Source organism: Myripristis murdjan, chromosome 23 (assembly GCF_902150065.1).
Source record: "Myripristis murdjan chromosome 23, fMyrMur1.1, whole genome shotgun sequence".
NCBI lineage: Eukaryota > Metazoa > Chordata > Actinopteri > Holocentriformes > Holocentridae > Myripristis > Myripristis murdjan.
Window position 1 is genome coordinate 20,442,776 of NC_044002.1, and position 18,384 is coordinate 20,461,159.

The following is an 18,384-nucleotide window of genomic DNA, read 5'->3' on the forward strand; positions in this document are numbered from 1 at the left end:
AAAAAGGCCACTGCTGGGTTTACAGACTTTTCCTACACTGCAAAAAAAAAAAAAAAAAAAAAAAAAAAAAAAACTCATTAAAGCCGGAGATGAAATTGATTTACCTGTGAGTTTGCATGATGGCTGCCTCGCATATCCCGCGTCCGTTTGGAGCGTTGGGTTATGCACATCCTCAAAAATTAAACGCCACGCTCCAAACAGGCGCGGGATATGCGAGGCAGCAGGAACATAGCCGGAGTCATGCAAAACACACAGGCTGGTTAAGATCATTTCCACTTGTTTCCAGAGCTAAGGCCAGACAAAAAAAAAATTCTAAAAAAAATTTGAGTATCCCAATTAAACCCCCGGGTCAGGTTATTTTATTGGCCTCTGTGTAAAAATAAAATTAAAAAAATAAAATAAAGGCACTATGCGACCGAGTGTGACCTTGTTGGCATTGGTCAAAAGTCAAGCAGGGCTTTTATTTTGATGTATGTTGCACTTGCCTTATTTGTGATGTTCTCGCGTAACTTCGGAAAATAACTTCATGGAATCACGCGAAATCAGTGAAAGAGGTGAAACAGTGCCGTTGTAGATTTGCAAGTGGAGCTTGGCTCTATGGCGGTTTGTGTGATGGGTGTATTCGACTTCAGGTACCTAGCACTGCGATGCGAGCCAGAGACACCTCCCTCTGCTAGTAATAACGCTGCTCCGTCTGTTGAAAAGGTGGAAACTTATGCAAATATTGAATTAATTATATTTAAAAAGCAACCCATGCATCGCTTCTGAAAATAAAAACAAGAATAAAATAAAATAAAATCCCTACCTACCCATCCTTCCCATGAATAAATAAAATAAAATAAATCCCCCCTACCCATCCTTAAAATGCTAAATAAAATAAAAATAAATAAATAAATAAAATAAATTCCCTACCTATTCATGCCCTTAAATGACAAGGAACCAGAACCCAAAGTTTTTTTTTTTTTTTTTTTTTGGCCTAATCAACTTGTTTGCAGAATTTTCTTGATCCTGGTTGGGGGCGAGAAAGACTCTCTTCCCTTGCGACTTGAAAGCTGCGGCGTGTAATTTTCCCACGATAAAGCAACACTCAACAGGACGTGTGTGAAACTTTAGTGATCGAAACTTTAAGATTGGACTGAGAGCGAGTGTCGATTCGATCCATTGCTTTGACTGATCAGCGCCGGCTTGGACCATTAGTCTGGTTTCTCTGGAACGTAATGGAGAGACATTCTTTCCTCTACCTCCATTTGAGAAACATACAGGCATCTGTGCAGCAATAATGCAGAAAAGGCTCAATTTCTGGGGTTTTTGGTATCCGACATTAGTCTTTGGTGAAATCTCCAAAGTTGATATTCTAATTTTTTGGCGCATCCCTGTCATTTGCCTTGGGCGGGCGTGGCCGGTGCCGAGCTGCTCGTGGCTTCCAACCACAGCGCAGAGGAATCACAGAAGGGAAAAGGTTAGAGATGAAAGAACAAGTGAAGCCAAATGTCATTTTCTTGTGTTCAAGTGTCATTTTCTTGTCCCCAGTGGGCTGATCTGCCTTATTCTGCCTCGTTTCAACAGATTTATCCTTGTTCCTAGAAAACAAATCCTGAGAGAAGAGAAGCTGCGTTGGAAACACGGCCCCCTTTTGGAAAAAAAAAAAAAAAAAAAGATTTAAAAACTGAATTACTTGTTATAGTGGACAGTGTTTGCAGTGTAACTAAGTCTCTCTTCACTGCAGACAATCTAATAAAGCAGAAATGCCATTAAATAAACAGAGTCATGTTATCGTGGCATAAAACTAACTAAAGATCTCTGCAGAGCTGGAGCAGAGCTTTCTGCGGGGTTAAATTTGGCCTTTGGACCCCACAGTGAGCCGCCGTGGGCTCGATGGCTCCCTGTCTGGTCTCTGTGGTGGTCAGTTTGTTTCTGCAGGTCACCGCGGGGTCAGTTTGTCGTGTTTTTTTTTTTTTTCCTCTCTCTCTCTCTTTAAACAGCGAGCTGATCTGCGGTGCTGCAGGGAGGAGAGCGATATAGCTCGGCTCTGTGTTGCGTTTTCCTTCTTTCTTTTTCCTTTTTTTTTTTTTTTTTTTTTTTTTTCTTCTCGGGACCCAGGGCCGTTTCTTCAAAGGACGCCACTTGAAAAGAACCACTGAACACAACGTCGGCGTAATGAGAGAGAGATCAGGGCCTTTTCAGTTTCCAGGCTGCGCAGGCACAGAGATGGACGGCCATGTAGGCAGAGATACAAACACAGCTGCTGGAGTTTTAATGAGCTGCAGCTTCGAAATAGCAGGTGCATCAGTGGCAAGAATAAGCTGTGTGTGTGTGTTTGTGTGTGTGTGTGTGTGTGTGTGTGTGTGTGTGTGTGGAGGGCTACAGTTCAGCCTCGACTGGCCCGTCAGCCACGTCGAAATGCTAGAACAGTTTTATACAACGGGTTGTTTCAGACAAGCAGCCGAGTTGGTCGAAGACGTGCAAAAATTCTGCATCTTAACAAACCGTTTAGTCTCATCTTCTGTCTTAAAATCTCGTTTTTCTTCAAAAGAGAAAAAAAATTTGGCCAGTGGGATGAGATAATCCCTCGTTTCCAATGTTAATGAACTTGTTTCCAGAATTTTCTCGAATTAAGTCTCATTTTCCTGATTGCAGTGATCTGCCTTAGTCTCCCTTGTTTCAACAGATTTACACTTAACTAAAAAAATTCCCAAATCAGTTGGGTGAAACTGCACTGGGAATAAGAGGGATTACCTCATCCCACTGACAGCCTTTTCACTTATTTCAAGAAAACATATTGCATATTCTTACTTATATTGCATATTATATTGCACCGATGATTCTCTCAGTAGATGCACTGCAACGATCCTGTTGTAATTTTTTTTTTTTAAGGAGTGGCAAATTGACGAAACTGACGAAATTCATTCAAAAAAATGAAATGTTTACGCCTGAAATCTACTCTTGTGAGCCTCTCGATTGCATTTTAAATCCATTTTAGCTGCAGGTTTCTGGTCTGACTTTCCTTCTCTTTTTGCCAACCCCTCTTCCCGTCGACTGTTCCCATGCAGGCGCGCCACTTTTCCGACGGAGCGCTCCCCTTGGTGGCCATATATAGACGCCATAATTGCCTTGAGGACTTTGTTTACTGCGGCGATGTTGGCAGACAGCTATTGCATCACCATTTCCCCAGTAATCACTCTTGGGAAAAAGAGAAAAAAAAAAAAAAAAAAAAAAAAACAACAACCACCCTCTTGGGTATCATTGCCATCTCCTCCCATTATGAAGAAATTTCTCGGAGGTAACTATGGAAACGGATATGAATTCCTGGCCCCGGCTGTTCCCGTGCTATATGGTGTGTGTTTCTGTGTTGCAGGCGGTGCGGAGTCCTCCCCGTCATGCGGCGCCGATCCTTCCCATGCATATTCGACACCACATTGACACTGACAGAGTAAAAGCAGCAGTCGGAGGCGTCAGTGGGGAGTTTCTGCAGTATTTTATTGTGAAAACATCAGACAGAGTGAACCGTGGGTCGCGCTGCTGTAGGATCGAAACTATTCTCCCACATACTTGATATACATATTCAATTATTCATGATTTTAGGTGAGTGGGAATGAAAATGAACCAAAAAGAATAAAACACAGCGGCGGGAGGCCGTCCCGGGAGGATAAGAGAAAGAGAGAGAGAGAGAGAGAGAGAGAGAGAGAGAGAGATGTGGAGAGTTTAGGTGTGTTGCCATGGTGACAGCGAGAAGTATGGGTAGTTGTTAGGCGAATAAATAAATAAATAGGTGGAGCCTGTTTGAACGAGAGTCTCGCCGTCCCGTGGAGACACTCTCTAAGGCAGAGTGGGTACAGCACAGACTTAGTTTGTCAACACACACACACACACACACACACACACACACATGCTCACAGGCGTTCACACACCAATGATCCAACAGACACTTGTAGGTACAGCACACACGAGGCACTCCGATACACGAAACGACCAAAAGATGCTGACGCTGACATGACACCTCTGATTTCAAATGGATTCGCTCACACACACACACTCACACACACACACACACACACACACATAATGTACAGTATGCAGCACACATCCACGCCATCTGGCAGGAGATGAAACTACTTGAAAAGCGATCCACTTGAGAGATGGGCGGGTTTGCGACCCGTGGTTTCTGGAGAAGGGCGTACGAGCTGTTGGGGCAACACGGAGCCGCCTGAAAGGCCTGGAGACGATCTGAGCTCCTCTCCTCTCGCTAACACGCCTCCTGGTGCAGTCACATGAGCCTCTGCAGGTGCTTTAAGCTGCGGTGGAGGATGTGTGTGTGTGTGTGTGTGTGAGTGTGTGTGTAACCAGCAAAGGCCTTACTGTCATGTGAGACGTGACTTTCAGGAGTGCAGACTTTCCTCGGGGTAGAAATGCTCTCTTTTTGCCTTTAAAGATGCTGCGAAGAGCATTTTGTCCTTCCCAAACTTACAAAAACTACATTTCCCATAAGCCCCCTTTGCTTCCACATGCAAATAACCTCGCACTCATGTGGTGTCAAATTTATCAGGTGCTCGAGTTTCTTTGCATCTTCTGTCTATGGCGAACATGAAGAAGGTGTCTGGTTTCCGTTTACCATTAATTTCATCCTTTCGAAATGACTGGTAAATTAAACTGCTTAACGTTAAATGCGAAGCAAGCTACTGCTAGTGATTTTTGGATTTATGTAGCTTAAGTATCCCAAAAAAAAAAAAAAAAAAAAAAAAGCTAAATGCAATCCAAAGATGTAAAGTAAAGCAGGCCCCACTGGCTTTGGACCGAGGTTGAAGCAGTATTTTTCCACCTCGATGCGTTTTCCCATTCTGGCAAGCCGATGGGGCAATAAGCTCCGAATCACTTTGGTGAATTATGATGTTCAATTTGGACGTTAACCTCATTAATCAAGCTCACCGGGCTCTATCTTTAGCATGGCTAGCAAGCACTCTTTGGCAGTATGACAGCATTAGTGATGTGCACACTACAGGACACTGAACGCTGTCGCTTTATCAAAGAATATCCACCGCCTTTTAAAATTTGTCGCTGTGGTTCATTTTCAGCTGACTGCATAAAGTTTGTGTCTCTGATGTGTTTGGAGGAGCCGATGACGGCCTTTGATAAGAGCCAGAAAACTTTCCAAAGCCGAACTATGCAGTGGGAAGACGGGAACTTTAGTGACGGGTTGTTCGTGAACGAGTCAATTCTTTTGAACAAGCCAGTTCCCAATTTCTTTGTTTTTTGCTTTAATTCACTCTGTAGAAGAAGTCATAAAGCATGGGACTGCAGTATCATTTCAGAGCTGCCTTTTTTTTTTTTTTTTTTTTTTTTACACTTTATTTTATTGTTTACAGAAAGTAAGCTAAGTCAAGGAGCTGATCTCCTGTTTTGGTCAAAGCAGCTCAGGTGTAGGCTACAACATTAGTATTATTATTGTGAGTTTTCAATCCAAAATGTTCTTAAAATTTGCACTGATATTGTTCAATTCTAATATTTGAAGTTGAAATCTTGAAGTATCGGATAGTGTTACATATTTTTATAATCTCCTTGTTTCCTCATTTGATACACGTTATCGTGAATTTCTAAAGAAAGACTGAAACTTGCACTACATATTGCAAGGTTTGTTCTTGTTCTATTTTGCACTAAAAGTAAAAGCTGTTTTACATGGCAATTCATTGTACCCTGCTTAGCTTTTTTAGGTATTGCATGGATAACATTAACTCAAGGTTTATTTACACACACACACACACCCATTTAATACAAAGGGTAAATCCAAAATAGTGATCTTATTGTCAAAGCAGAGGGATGTGGCGCCGTGCCACCCTGTGGAATGTTTACAAATGTCCACACAGACCATTGCCAAATGAAATTATTATTTCAGGATAATTCAAACTCAGATATCCCACCAATAGAATATGGGATGTCTAAGTTTGAATGATTCTGATCGAAATATTAACCCACACCTTCTTAGCATCCAGTACAGTCTGATACCACTCTGTTAGTCTCATATTGAATGTTTAGGTCTTAATGGGTTAAAAATAAATAAATATAAAAAATGAGCCAGTCTTTTGAACGGCTCTTTGAAAAGAACGGGTCCTCAAGATCTGGCTCCCTTCAAAGAGCCATAAATCTCATCTCTAGGGAACTTGAAGAAAGTTGTGTAATATTTGAAAAAAAAAATTACGGGGGAAGACAGTGAAAGCCGTTTCTGTTTTTGTGCCGTAAAGCAATCCATCAGATTTCCAGCGGGTGGCCTTGTTTGTTTATGGTAATTATGCCATAAACCAAGTCTCAAATTTAATGTGGCAATGATTTATTGATGTTGAAAAGCTACACGCAGCATTTCTAACCCCAGAGTTTATTAAGTCTGGAAGCCATGTGCCCTGCTGGAGGAATACAGGACTCGCAGGCTGCAGAAATTGGGAGAAGAATCACTCCAGAGGAAAAATACTCTCTGCTAGTGTGTGTGTTTTTATGTGTGTGTGTGTGTGTGTGTGTGTGTGTGTGCATGTGTGATAATATGGCAGAGGGCCCAGGTGACCGCTGAAATAAGAGTAAAGTGCTCCAAACAGGAGAGAGGAGAGGGAAGGCGCTCTGATCATGTTCAGTGGCTCGACGGTGTCACGGCTGAAAGGCACAGGGAAACAGAGTGCCATGCGATGTGTGTATGCATGTGCGTGTGTGTGTGTGTGTGTGTATGAAAGAGAAGAAGAGAGAAGGAGAAAGAGAAAGAGAAAGAGAGGCAACAAGGGAAATCAATTGATACAGAGCCATTAAATGTCCTACAGTTACAGCTCCGACACGACACATGAGGATGGATGACATCATGTTGCAGGTTTGCGCCGGACGTCTGAACAAACACCTGCGTCGGCCCCGGAGGACATGAAATAAAACATCCACCAAAAAAAAAAAAAAAAGAAAAGAAAAAGAAAAAAAAAAACATACAGGTAGGAAAAGGTAAGAGAAGCAAGGTTCAAAAACTCTCCAGGCTTTGTCCCTCAGTGCAGACAAACACGAGATGCCCACAATGCTGAAAATTCGCAATAAATTATAGCTGATAAATTCAATCGTTTTACTGGTTTTGTGGCTTGAAAGTGATATTCCAGGATGGTTTTTGCACTCCTGATCCCACTGATGACACTTTACGTTGTCCAGAAACCTACTGACCTGTGCATAAATTACAAAAATAAAAGATATAAAGCACAAATAACACGTCATCACTCACTCCCTGGATATGTTTTACATCAGACTTCCTGTGTGTCTTTTTTTTTAGCAGGAACAGCAACAAGCACATATGCAACTCGGTCCGATACTAGACGTCGTTCAAAGAAACAACATAAATATACCCGTTCGCTTGCCTCGAATATAAATACTTTTACAGTAACAGAAACTGGACACTGAATTGAACTGGATTTTTCTTTTTTTTTGTGATACCGCTTGTGGACGTGAGTTCAGAATAGGAACAAGAAGGCTTGAAATTGCGGTCGGTGTTTCAGATTCAGACGGCCTCTTGCTGCTTGCTGGATCCCTTCGGAAAGGGGGGGGGGGGTTAACCAGCTCTGTTTGTTTAAGCAGCCTGCCCTTTTCCTGCAGGGACGGCAAGGATCGTTGACACCGACCGAAAAAAGAAAAAAAAATGCACTTGCTTCTTTTGTTTTTTGTGTTTTTTGTGTTTTTTTTTTAAGTGGAGGCCACTTTTGGAGAGCGGTGGGAGCGGAGAAAATAGGCGAGGAGAAGAGAGGTCTCTGTAATAGCCTGTTTGCAGGCTAAGAGGCCCTTTGTGTATCGTCCATCTTCCATTCTGGGGGCTAAATGAGCAGTTTAAGCCGAGGCTCGGTGCGGCGCGTTAAAGTGAAAAGGTGCTGCTCGTACCTCGCCTTACAGCTGCTGAGTAAGGCGCCGCGTGGCATCGACATCAGCAGGAGTGCTAATGTGCTCGCTGTGTGTGTGTGTGTTAGTTTGTGTGCACTGTACTAAGGAGGACGGCGTGCTGAGAATGCAACCATTGTTTCTTGGAGGATGAGGGCCAGGGATAGAGGCCAACCCAGTAGCTTTCCCCCTTTATTAGAGCCAGATGTCGGTGTGGCTAAAAAAAAAAAAAAAGTCAGTTCTCTCATTATAGCTCACCCACGTTCACAGAAACACACGTGCATGCGCACACACGTGCAGCGCTACTTCAAAAGCTGCACGGGACGGAGGTCCGCATCCGAATGTGTTCACAAGTCCGTCTGCTGAAAAGAGATGGGATCTAAACTCGGCCTGACAGACGGGCAGACAGAGGTAAACCAATAAGAGAGTGAGCCATTATTTCTGCAACGCCGTCACCACTTCCCCTTAGACAGTCAAGTGCCTCCTGTTTTCCCACTAAATGTCTCTTTAGCTTTGAAGTTGGAATGGTTGAGAAATTACAAAGGGGTGTTAAAAAAAAAAAAGACGCAGAAAAACACACAAAGATGACTGGCGCTCTCTCTCCAGCATGTGTTAGTTAGATCGGGCGTTCTCCGTCTCCCTCTGTCCTCGCCGCCTCTCTTCCACACATAATAATGCTTACACAACAGCCTGTAATCCAATTCACAGCATGATGGAAAGTGCGGTTATTAACCTTGACATTGCTTAGTGTCGCTAACATTAGTCACATTACACTCTACAATGCAATTTCTGATTCTATGATGTGGGCAGTAGTCTGTTGAAATGTTGAAAAGAGCAGCAGCTTATCTAATACCCATGTTCGTGCTAAGAGCAGGGAAGTTGGATCTTCCCATGGATATGTCCAGCGGTGGAGATACGTTAAGCACACAGAGCGTGTGTCTCTGAGGCCGTCGCAGCCATTTTGGCACCAAATCTTCGACAACAGGAGATGGGAAATAAGGAAGAAAAATCTCAGATGTGTCAGACACGGAGGGACAAAGCCGTGGGCTGCTATGTACCATATGCCCTTCAGAAACAAGCAGAAATGAAAACGCTGTTGATGCACTCGTAGTGTATCGGAGGCAAGTTGAGAGCAAAGAAATCAACATGAATGACAGCAAAACTCATAACAGTTCAATTTGAAAAATCTCCTAAAATGTTCATCAGCCCAAGAAAACATAATATTAAATCTTTCTCTTTTTTTTTCCTAAACCAACAAAGCAAATTAAATAATCTTTTGTGATTGCTGCTCGCAGCAACGCTTCGTAAGACAATAAAAACAAAAAGGAAAAAAGCATGAGGACAAAAAGAAAACCTTAATTTACTGAGAGACATGTTTGGTCGTCGGAGCAGGGGCTTTTTGTGGGTGCGGCCCTGGGTGTGTCCACTGAGCCCCTGGGTGGGCCGTGGCAGGGCGGGGTTATGAGATCCTGTCCCTTTAACCCTTTCACAGCCACGCAGGCCAAATCTTCTCTTTTCACGTTCAGACAGTCCAGCGGGAGGCGTCGCTCACGTCCGCCGCGCCCAATCGCGTGAGCACAACTTGTACCTTCTGACCACGTCCTGTGGCTTAAAGCGTTTAAGGGTGCTTGGTGTTACAGGCGATGATTTAGCACTTCCGTACTTCACTGCTGCGGTGGGAGTCTTCAGTCGCTCGGGGTCCTCGGGGTGTGAGGAGGTCCCTTCTGCCAACACTATAATGATTGAGGCCGGTGACACTGAAGCTGCTTCTTTAAAACTGTTGGCTTAAGGCCATGCCGCCATAGTTACAGTTGTAGAGGTCATGAGAGTAAAGTTAGCCAACTATTATGGGGTGTCCTTGAGGTGGCACTGAGCCAGTTCCCCTCCGAAATGCATGAATCCAATGAGAGCAAAGGGTGACGGGCGCCGTCAAACGCACGCACACCGTGGTGAGAGCGCGGTGAAGGACATGAAATGCGGCTTTACAATTTGACGGAGATTCTCTATCGATCGGGGGGAGGGGGAGGGAGGGAGATAAGCTCAGCTCCCACGATGCATTGGGGGTCAGGGCGCGTGCGAGGCCGCTGTTTGCTTAGCAGAATCTGAAGCAGCCTAATTTTTCAGCAGTTTATTTAAACATGGCGGGGAACATTATCTGCTTTCTACGAGAATCCCTCTGCGTGTCCGTCCTCTAAAGTTAAGTTCCCCTTTGAAAACACCTTGAAGACCTGCTTCACCCAGACATTTAGTCTTTGCATGCTCCTGGTCCTTTCACTCCCAATTCCCATCTTCATTGCCAATCAGTGCTCTCTGTCTCACGTTTTACCCAGAGATGATTGGACAGCCTCCCCCTTCCACCCAGACAAGCACACATCACCTTTTCCCTCCTTCAGCCTCTGTTCGTACATCTAATTCAGACCCCACCCCTGCAAGGAACGACGACAGTTTTTTTAATCAAGTTTGCTTCCAAAAAATCCTCCTCTTCGCTCATCGTTTTTTTTTTTTTTTTTGCCTCTCCTTGTACAAGGCGGCCTTTCCCAGAGTCCCGGCTCTGTCCTCCGTTAGTCCAGCCGGAGGTAGCTGGGTGTGGAGTAGTTGAACATGAGGAAGTCCAGCTTGTAGAGCTGGTAGAGCTGGATCTGCTGCTGAGTGCTGATATTGCTGAAGAACTGGGCCGTCATGGCGTCTGTGGTGCGAGTCGACTTGGCGTAGCTCGGGAAGCGCACGGTGTCGCCGACGCCCGCCAGCCGCAGCACGTAGTTGGCGTCCTCCTCCAGCGTCTCGTACTTCCCCACCAGGTCGTAGTGGATGTGGCACGGGTGGCAAAGCTGGTAGACCGTCTGCCAGTGCTCGTTGAGCGGGCCGTCGCGCTGCGTGGCCGGGTCCACCAGGTACTCGGCGAATTCTCGGAACTTGACGTCGGCGCCGTTGAGCAGGGCGTCCTGCGTGGCGTTCTTGCGGTAGCGCCGGACGATGCGGGTGCCGAAGCGCTTGTGGAAGGACGAGTTGTACTTGAGGGTGAACTTGTTGCGGTAAGCGGAGACCAGCCTCTCGAAGGGGTCGCGGACGAAGAGGAACTTGAGGTAGTTCTTGAGGCGGTGGTTGATCTCGCCGATGCTGTACTGGTTCAGCGTCTTCAGGTTGGAGGGAACGTGGGCTTCATTGGAAGGGATTTCCATCGGGTCACTGTGGAAGAGAGGCAGACAAAATGTATTGACATCTAGATATCATCAAGAACCTCCTATGTTTTGAGGGTGGCAACCCTGCAGCAGCAGAAATACTGCAATGTGATATTTCATTATCAGCAAATTTCCATCAAACTGACATAATTAATTGATACATTATCTGGTTACAAAGATCCAGTAACAGACACACACTTAACTATTTATCTCATCTGTCTCAGGGAGCTGATATTACACCAATCAAATTTCTGTTGCTTCATATTTTATTCAAGCTCAGTTTATTTGAATCAAATCAACTTTCTGGCAATAGATAGATAGATGGTTGCTGCGCTGCACCCACCTGTATTTGCCCCGGCCTGTGAGGACCATCATGACGCGCTTCCAGTTGGTGCAGGCCACCTTGGGTACGTAGCAGTAGATGAGCTCGTGGTCCTCGTCCACCACGAGGTGTTTGAGGTCCCCAGGCGTCAGGACTCTCCGCTTGCGGCTGGACGCGCTGTAGACCCGGCACGCATCCACCACCTGATCCCTCCTGGCCTGGTGGAGGACGGCCGCTCCAGACAAGTCCGACTGGATGGAGAAAGAGAGAGATATTGCGGTGAAACTGAAATAAAGGGCATTTCAAGTGGTGACTTGCCCTGTGGCAGCCACATTGGAGGTCCACAGCTCAGGGGCAACAGCGTTCAGAAACAGCTGATGGTCTTTGTATTTTTAACCGGTGGCTTACCATTTCATCACTGATGCATGTGATTGATTACTCACTACTACTACTACTCACAAAAAGTTAGGGATATTTGGCTTTTGGGTGAAATTTATAGAAAATATAAAAAGTTCACGCTACAGTGATATTATATCATGAAAGTAGGGCATTTAAGTAGAAGCATACACTGGTGATTTCCTCATCTCAAACAATTTCTTGAAACAAAAGCCAACAACAGTGGTGGATATACCACAACAAAAAATGTCAGTGTCAATAACTTGTCATGTGCCCTTGAGCATGAATTACAGCTTGACAACAACGTCTCCTGCTGTTCACAAGTCGACTTATTGTCTGCTGAGGCTTGGCATCCCACTCTTCTTGAAGGGTGGCCCTCAGGACATTGAGGTTCTGGGGTACAGAGCTCCGAGCCTCTACACGGCGACTCAGCTGATCCCATAGGTTTTCTATGGGATTCAGGTCTGGAGAAAGTGCAGGCCACTCCATTTGAGGTACCCCAGTCTCCAGCAGCCGTTCCCAAATGATACGACCTCGATGAGCTGGAGCATCAAACACCTGATGTGAATTTTGCCGTTAAACTCCTTGTTAGAGAACAGCAACTTGTGCAAAAAGTACTGAAACATTGAACAGTTGGACATGTGCATTCAAAAGTTTACAGAAGGTCACATTAAGTTCACCTGTAAAGGTTATAATGCATTTTAGGTTCATCCTGAAATTTCACCCGAAAGCCGAATATCCCTAACTTTTTGTGAGTAGTGTATGTTTAGATAAAGGAAATCATCACATGTGTTTAGTTAACATCACCATTTTGCTGTAAACACATTTGATTTGCACTCCAGCTGATGTGTCTAATAAGGGTTAATGTTAGTAGAGACTGATAGTTGAACTTTTACATTAACAAGCTAAATTAAGCTGCTGGCTACTTACAGCAATCAAGTAAATCGATCTTACCAGACTGCAGGGTTCATGGACACTATTTATGAACTGATCCTCACTGGCACTATCTATATTAAGTATCTCTCGTAAGTCTTTTCCAAGCCAGGTTGATATAAATGCTCATGTTATTTGTGCCAAGCCGGTTCTCAAATGAACCTCCATGATTGCACCAGATGTGCATGAGAGAAAGTTTGCAAAGCTCGCTCCTGCAAAAATATTACTTTCGCTTAAATGGTTACAGTTCACGCTGTAAAGTATTATCTGTTTATTGTCTCAGTACATTTGTATGGATTTGTTGCTGCTGTATAACTGTTTTGGTAATGTAGAGGATAACCCACGCCAATAAACCATTATGAATTTAATCGAAAACTGAACCGAGAGGGAGGGAGACGGGAAGAGATGGAGAGAGAGGGGCAGACGGAGCGAGACGGACACGTAGAGATAGCGAGAGAGAGAGAGAGAGCGTTATTAATCTCGGTCTTTATTATCATACTCATCTCTTTATTGACTCCATCTATCTGTCGATCTTTTTCCTTATCCCGGCTGCTGCACAGGCTATGACAGAGATTAGGCCACAGGGATAAAGGAAAATAGTGATATTGAAAGATATTACTGATATAAAGTGTTCAATATGCGCGAATACAGCCAGCAATCATTCAGCTGAGGCATATTTCATATTCACCGTGACTCTGCAATGGAGGGATTATAGCAGATGGGAGGGGAGGAGGCTGGAGGAGGAGGAGGAGGGGGGGTGGTTGAGTTGAAGAGGAAGGTTGAGCCTCAGTGCCATGCATCTGAAGAGCAGGAATGTTTTCTTACGCCTCTTGATTATTTTTCCTCTGGGTCTGAATTCCCCTCCAGGGCAGTGCCCCGCCCTCCCCGGGGAATCTCAATTGATCGTATCTCGGCCGGCATCTTTACCGCTCTATCCCGCTCGCAACAAGGGTGGCCATTCAGCGCTACATCGGCCATGACTACAGGAGGGGGGAAAAGAGGGAGCCGCCGACACAAAGTGCTGAAATAACTTTGACCCCGGGACCACCGCCGGGGCCTCATACATGTAGACAACTCGACTGAAGAGGTTTGTACGCGCCGCTGTTTGAAGTAACTCTTCAACCGTGTCGCCAGCTCATCACGCGCACAGCTGGCTGGAAGAGAAGAGCGTGGGAGGAAACCGATCTTTTACTCCTCGTTATCCGACTACAACATGTACTTTTGTGATGAGCTCCACTCCCTCAAATCAATCTCCCGGCGAGGAAATACCGTAACTGAGAGGTCACGGAGGGAAAAAATTGGTCAAATGCACATCTGAAAAAAATCAATGACGGCTGATAACTATCTGTCACAGTCCATTGTGCTATAAATAAGCCTCGTTGTTGGATATTCGAGACACTCATTGCTCTTTAAGAGCCTTGTTCAGTTTGGTCTTCTGTTCCCGGCTAAATCAATAGGTCGGCATATGAGCTAATTTGGTTTCTCTATACTTTGGGGTTGAATTTCTCCCAGTATTGATCTCCGATCCCCTTGTCTATGAAAGTGATTAGCTGCCCTCTTTCCATGTCAACACTCTTTCATTCCCTCAGCCCTCCGGTCTCTCTCCCGTCGAATCAAACCCCTGCACGCCTCATTTACCCAAATACGTTTTGAGGTATGTGCTCACGTCGACAAGCGATGAAGGATGATGGACAACTTTGCTAACGAAAAAGTCCTCATTTTCCACCTCTCCCACTCCTTTCCTTTTTGTCTCCTCTTCACTCCCCCCTATTCATGGCAGCACCAACACATCAAAGCCCACTAAGGCGTAACAGCGCCGAGCCGAATAACGGCCCTTTGTTGATGGAAATCTCCCTTTTTTTATCCGCTCAGAGACATAAAGCTATGATTCACACAAATTTCGGAGCCGCCACACACCCCTCCATCCCAGAGGAGGACAAGCACTGTAATTAACAGGGGGGAAAGAGACAAGGGAAGGAATCTTGTCATCTCTCTTGCTCTGCCTCAGTTTGCCTCTCCTTATCTCTCTTCTTTCCTAAAGGATTACTGTCTGCCATTTTATCTGTTCTCTGAGAAAGTCAGTGGAGTCTCTCATGTGCTCGGCGATGAAAGCAGGAGGAGGAGGGTGAGAAAGAGAGGGAGAAAGAGGAGGACGAGATGTCGGAGGAGATATCAATGCGGTCCCAGAGGATGCAGTGATGGAGGTCGCTGACCTCTGGCTGTGTTAAGCTGTTCCCATGGGGGGAGCAGGTACCATTATCCGCCCATTTCCCTGCACATTACCAGCCTGATTCCCTGTGGACAGCATAAACTAACAGGTCAGCATTGGACAGGAGCTAGTAAAAGTAATAGAACCACAGCTATAAAAGTAGTTAGTGGCTTCACATAATGTGGTCTGTTCAGTTTGATCTCCTCCAATTGGTCAAGGTCCCAGGAACACCTCAAACCTTCGTGTCAGCACTTCCACCCCGTGGCTGCGCTACATGATAAATAGGTCAGTGTTGGTGGCGGCAGCATGCAGATATATTGATTTAGATGTGCCTGCAAGTGCATGTGCATATGCACTATTAATAGCAACCACATCCATCCTCTCAGGAAAAAAAAAAAAACTTGAGAATTAAAACCTCAAGGAAAAGGGACATAACGGGCCCTGACAGTAGTGAGATTTCCATTCACCTATTTATATGCAAATTGTGAATTTGTACTTGAAAAAACCCTGACAGGAGACGCAGGAATTTCGCAAAAATTCATACAGTTCACAAGAAAAAAAAAAAAAAAAAAAAAAAAAAAAAGCTTGCCTGAGGTGGATAAATTGGTGTATTGACAAAGAGAAAACGTGGTAAGCCAGGCGTATGAGGTGCACCTTGGAGGGTGGCTGCCTCTGTGGAGTGCATTAAAAACTCCTTAACACACACCTTGGAGTGGATTATCCTGTCTATACTATAGGCACTTGCCAACAATATAAAAAAGAGAGAATAAATTTACGGAGCAATTTGCTCTGAAAATAAAAATTGTTGGCCCTATTTTCATACAAGCCAGACAGCCTTTAGACAGTAGCAGCTGATTCAACTAATTGGAGCTATACACGGCATGGTAGACATAATAATGATAATAATAACAACAATAATAATGGTACTCAAAGACGCTTTATATAAGTTAAAATTATAAAAATAACACACTAAGAACACATCTCACACAGCATTAATTAGACAATAAAAACAAGTTTGGATCAGTGATTTGAACGTGGGCAGATCGCTACATTGTGGATTTGTCAAAATTGATCAAATATGGCATGTATCTTCACCGAAACGGCCTGGCTGGCTCAGTGTTAGCGTTCATGTGCTGAATAATAATCACAACAGTTTTGAAGAAATCTGTGCTTCAAAAACTAACGGCTAATGCAGACTAAGGCAGTAAGCTGAATGCTTAGGTTTCAGTTTTGTCGCGAAAAACTTCCAAACTTCATGTCTCGCCTGTGAATTAAAAGCAGCAGGGATTAAAATGTGACGATAAATGATGAAGTAGCAGTGACTTCATGACAACACGACGGCGGACAAGAGCACACACTGCACGTGCACGGGCTTTTAATAAACAACTAATAGCCTACAGCAGCTGCACACTTTCCGAAATAATTTCTACAACATGGCTGACGGAAATGTGCATTGATTCGCATTTTTTTTTGCATTCTTTTTTGCACAAATGAGGGAAGCAGCAAGTGGGAGGAGAGAGAGAGAGAAAGACAGGGAGCAGAAATCCCTATGCATCCATTTTAACCAACACTACAAACACTGTAAATGTCATTATCAGTGTTATATAATGCGAGCAGCAATCGTCTGCTCTCTCATATTGAGACGTCGGGAAAAGCCTCGAGACGAGCCGAGGCAGAGGAGCCCATGCCACTCTTCCCTGCCGCTGCACATTTGTCATTAAAATGTGTGAGAAAATGAGGGGCGAGGAATATATAGAGTGTATATCCATATTTCAAATCCTCATTTCCCCGCCACGGCTGTATTATTCTCACTGAGGGCTGTTATGATTTTAAAATATGATCTGAGAACCAGTGAGGAGCGAACTCTTCGAGACGTGAGGCTATAATGAATAGCTCCTGCCTGATGTGCTGACGGCTGCAAACACAGAGGGAGAGAGGGAGAGAGAGAAAGAAAGAAACTGAAGTGAAATCACAAGATAGAATCAACTGAATCCAATCACAGACTTATTATTAGTTGTGCATCATCCTGACTTAAAATTAAGACACTTTTTTTCTGCTGAATGTTGCATTATTATGAATCGACTTGCACATGGAAATGGATTTCCCTCGATAATTTAATCTTCAGAAGTGAAAAATGTGCGGGAAAAAAAAAAAAGATCAACCTGTGTTGGAGAGAAAATGAAATGCTAATGAAAGGTGATTTGCAGCAGGGATTCTGCAAAGCACCAGAACATTTTGTTTAGAAAGCCGCCTCAAACATCTTTCGCTCCAAGAAAAGAAAACGCTTCCTCTCGCAATTTGGAAATTGCCACAGTTAATACGGCCATTTAGATATTTTTTTCAATTAATTGCGCGGCCCTATTTGTTATCTGCGATGGCATTGTGGCTCTGCTGCTCCATTATCTGTGCTCGCGGAGCTCTGGAAGATTCAGAAATAGGCAGAAAAAGGTTGAAATGGGTCACCGTCAGCAATCATAGGACCATGCTTGAATATCTGTCCCTGAGGTCCCAACTCTGAATAAGGTGAGAGTGAAGTGCCACTACAGTATTTGTCTTCACTTAAGTGTCATTCCAGCGATATTGAAAATGCCCGTCTTTCTCGAAAAGCGCTTTGCATTTTGCCTCCTAGGATCCTGGAATAAAAGCCGAGCTGTTTGGTTGTCTCATGTTTGCACGCCGGCTCCTGCCTCTGCTCGCTTATGGTGAGCAACTGTAAAGTAATTTCAGCAAAGATCAATAGGGATCATAAATGCACAGTTCTCTCTCTCTGTCTGAGGTACACACACACTAACACTCTCTCTCTCTCTCTCTCCCTCACACACACACACACACACACACACCTTAGAGTACTAAGGGCAGTCTGTCTCTCTGACCCTCTCTGCTTACAGAGACTGGCATTCACAGTCCAGGCAGGCATAAAGCTGCCAGTGTACCACTACTGTACCAAACACACACACACACACTCCAACACACACACCTGATTTCCAACTAATGTGCCATGCTTCACCTGTGTCTCTGTAAAAGCCAACAAGGCGAGGCTCCATGGCACACACTGTAAAACCCTGACAATGCTGACACTTTATGAGGCGGACTCATCTTTTCCACCGAGGCCGGCGGCCCATTAACTTTCCATAATGTCATTTATTAGGCGGCCCAGCAGAGGGAGACTCGGCCCTCGGACACGCCGGCCGCTGACCACCTGCACCGACTCGAGGAAGTGTGTTTTTTAAACCTTTTTTTAACTTATTGGGGAACGCTGACTGAGAACACACGCTCTTTCTGTAACGCCCTGCTTCATATTCATACCTGGAAACCGCCCGGTGAAACCACAGTCCTGCACTGTCGGCTACTGAGCGGCTCCACGTGCCGAGGTTGGAAGGGTGAGGTGTGTTGCTCAGAGGCACATCGACGGCACTTATTTACATGAAAAAATAGCAGCTAATGAGGTCAATATTGAAATTTGGACCCAT

The 18,384-nt window shown here is 44.7% G+C and overlaps 1 protein-coding gene across 2 annotated transcripts in view; it reads right to left on the reverse strand.

The window, feature by feature from the left end:
* Positions 1-9,275: 9,275 nt before the first annotated feature.
* The window catches only part of chst11 (carbohydrate (chondroitin 4) sulfotransferase 11), an 83,579-nt gene continuing 74,470 nt past the window's right edge, over positions 9,276-18,384 (reverse strand). For both annotated transcript variants that reach the window (XM_030046408.1, XM_030046407.1), the window contains exons 3-4: positions 11,398-11,627; positions 9,276-11,061 (exon numbers count right to left, since the gene is read on the reverse strand). In XM_030046408.1, the coding sequence (XP_029902268.1) occupies positions 10,437-11,061; positions 11,398-11,627 (855 nt within the window). In that variant the 3' untranslated portion in view covers positions 9,276-10,436. The remainder of the gene's footprint in view (positions 11,062-11,397; positions 11,628-18,384) is intronic.